The sequence below is a fragment of the Montipora foliosa genome, chromosome 2 (assembly GCF_036669935.1).
Source record: "Montipora foliosa isolate CH-2021 chromosome 2, ASM3666993v2, whole genome shotgun sequence".
Classification (NCBI taxonomy): Eukaryota; Metazoa; Cnidaria; class Anthozoa; order Scleractinia; family Acroporidae; genus Montipora; species Montipora foliosa.
The window spans coordinates 39,739,778-39,742,277 of record NC_090870.1 but is presented as its reverse complement, the minus strand read 5'-3'; the positions used below and the strand labels follow the sequence as shown (position 1 = coordinate 39,742,277).

The 2,500-nt window shown below is 36.8% G+C and overlaps 1 protein-coding gene across 1 annotated transcript in view; it reads left to right on the top strand.

The window, feature by feature from the left end:
* LOC137993060 (queuine tRNA-ribosyltransferase accessory subunit 2-like) overlaps positions 1-2,500 on the top strand; it is a 22,552-nt gene that overhangs the window by 5,962 nt on the left and 14,090 nt on the right. Inside the window, exon 3 of the mRNA XM_068838715.1 lies at positions 2,199-2,303. Coding sequence (XP_068694816.1) covers positions 2,199-2,303 — 105 coding nt within the window. The remainder of the gene's footprint in view (positions 1-2,198; positions 2,304-2,500) is intronic.

Below are 2,500 nucleotides of genomic sequence, written 5' to 3'. Positions count from 1 at the left end.
AAAAGAAAAGAGCCATGAAGATTGTCATGAAAATCATCCACTGAAAATGTACATGCACATATTTTCAGAAGCACTGTCATAATTCGTTTTCTGGGTTCATTGTGTTTTCTGGTCGCTGTCCCAAAATGAATTTTTGTTAATCAATCATGGTGACCTTGAGTGTTGTTTTGATAGCTTTGGGGCTGGACAATCTGCGAGCCATGCGAATTTCGCATTTAAGTCTAAGCACCCATTTCAAATATCTCTGATAAACAGTTATTAACTCTAAGCACCCATTTTAAAACGGTTAGCTTTCAATAACTGTGTGACTGGCATGGCTTGCCATGTTGGCTCGCATGACTGGCAGTCATGGCTCACATGGCTTGCATGGTTCGCATAGCTTTTGTCAGAATCCATCATTTTTTGTCAGAAAGTTCAACAATACCACTGTTCTTAAAGCAACAAGTTGCAAAAAAACGATTTAAAAAAAAAAAAATTTGAAACTTTGTTGATTAACTTCTCAGCTTCGGTCTTTGCTTTGCATATTTGGTTACCGTCGTCGTGGTCAAGAGATAGGAAAATTCTGTCCGCAGCCAATCAGATTGCTGGACTTTCAGGATACCGCCCGCTCACGATCAAAGAAATAAAAGAAATACAGTAATATTATTATTGTTGTGATAATTACATACACCAGGTATATACATGTATGGTATTATATAAATGTAATTTAAGCATTATTTTGTTTTCTTACTTTTTTTTGGGGAGTTTCTGCGATTCAAAAGAACTGTTAGTGTATCTATATGACTAGGTGCTGGTCATATAACTATTCAGTTCAGTTACTGTGGCTTTCTTGTAATACTTAACTGTGGCACGACCTAATGAAGCTTTGCTGGACAGGACTTGTACATATTGAGTGAATGGCCTACATAATGTTATGGTGGTCCAGTTTTTTATGACCTCAATAATTTTATTCTCAATTGCTTTGAGACCCTTTAATTTTATATCGTATGGTGATTTAGATCTAGTGATCAGGATTTGAAATTGCTTTGCTTCTTTCTGGATGAAAATAATATGAATACAATAATATTGTAGCATGTTTTGGTCCATGGTGCTTGAAGATCACAGCTCATACAGTATAATGCCTGCTTGTACAAGAGTGTCATGTGAGCCCATATCAACAAAAATATCCTCCAACTTAAATTAAAGGCCCACCTTCAACCAACAGGCATTGCGTGCCGTAGAACAATTTTCATGTATGAAAATTCTGCCCAAAGCTTTGATTCATCCAATTAGATCACTACGATAAGCAATGGGAATTTCCATAACAAAAACAAACAGTCGAAAAGCGTGTGGGTGGAAGGTGGGCCTTAAGGACGTTCGCGCCCATTGGTACTGCGCATTTTTTCGCGCATGTCACGCACACGTGATGCATCGCAGACCACGAAGGTAAACACGGTGCTAAAGGTGCAAACATTTTCCACAAGAATGGAACGTGAAAGCATTTGGTATTATGGGATAGCTGTGGACCCAGGTCTTCTCAGAAATGTCACGCAAATGTCTTAGACTAATATGTATTGTTTTTCAAGGTCTATTTCACCTCAGGAAAAGACATCAGATGCAAAAGTTTGTTTATTTATATTAGTTATGTTGAATTGAGTACGTTTACCTGACCTAAATTTCACTAATGTAGCTTTTTTATTGCTGACAGTTGTAAGCTGAGATCGTCTTAAAATAACGCAAGCGTCTAATAGTGTACCTTATGATCTTGAAAACGAGCATGGTGACGCCCCATTTTTTTTGCCCCTTTGGCAAAAGTAGATCATTACCTTTCTGCGTGGTGAGTTTTAAAAAAATCTGTACGTGGGAACGTTTTGGACGCCAACGTCCTTAAACTGAACAATTTAAACAATTTATTGTCTGTTATAGACACCTAAAAATTCAGGGGGCTTCAATTTGCAGATGTCTATAAGAGACAATATTGCTTAAATTGTTCAGTTAAGTAGGAGGACCACTTCTACAGTATCGTTTATTACTACATGTATATAAATTTTGTTGATATGGGCTCACATAGGCATTATAAGGTCTATGAGCTGTGATCTTTGAGCACCATGGACCAAAACATGCCACAATATTATTGTATTCACATTATTTTCATCCAGAAAGAAGCAAAACAATTTCAAGTAATAATTAGTTATTACTATTGTTTTCTTGACTTTTAGGAATATGTTTCTTATTTATCAATACAAGATCCCATTCAAGAGCTACGAGAAGGGTACAATGAGCAAAACAGTGTGTCTGTGTTCACTCCTGGTGGCCGGAGAAAGGTGTGCACCATGTTTGCAATATTAGCCTTTAATAAAGTAAAAATGACCCATTTTGGTGCTAGAGGTGCATAATGCACAAACTACCCACTTAAGTTTCTTGGAAGATGTAATTCCTGAAATAGTTCATGCTTGTTCTCAATGAACTAATATAAACTTGCAACATTTTGAATAAAAACTTAAGTTTGAGGGCAAGGTGT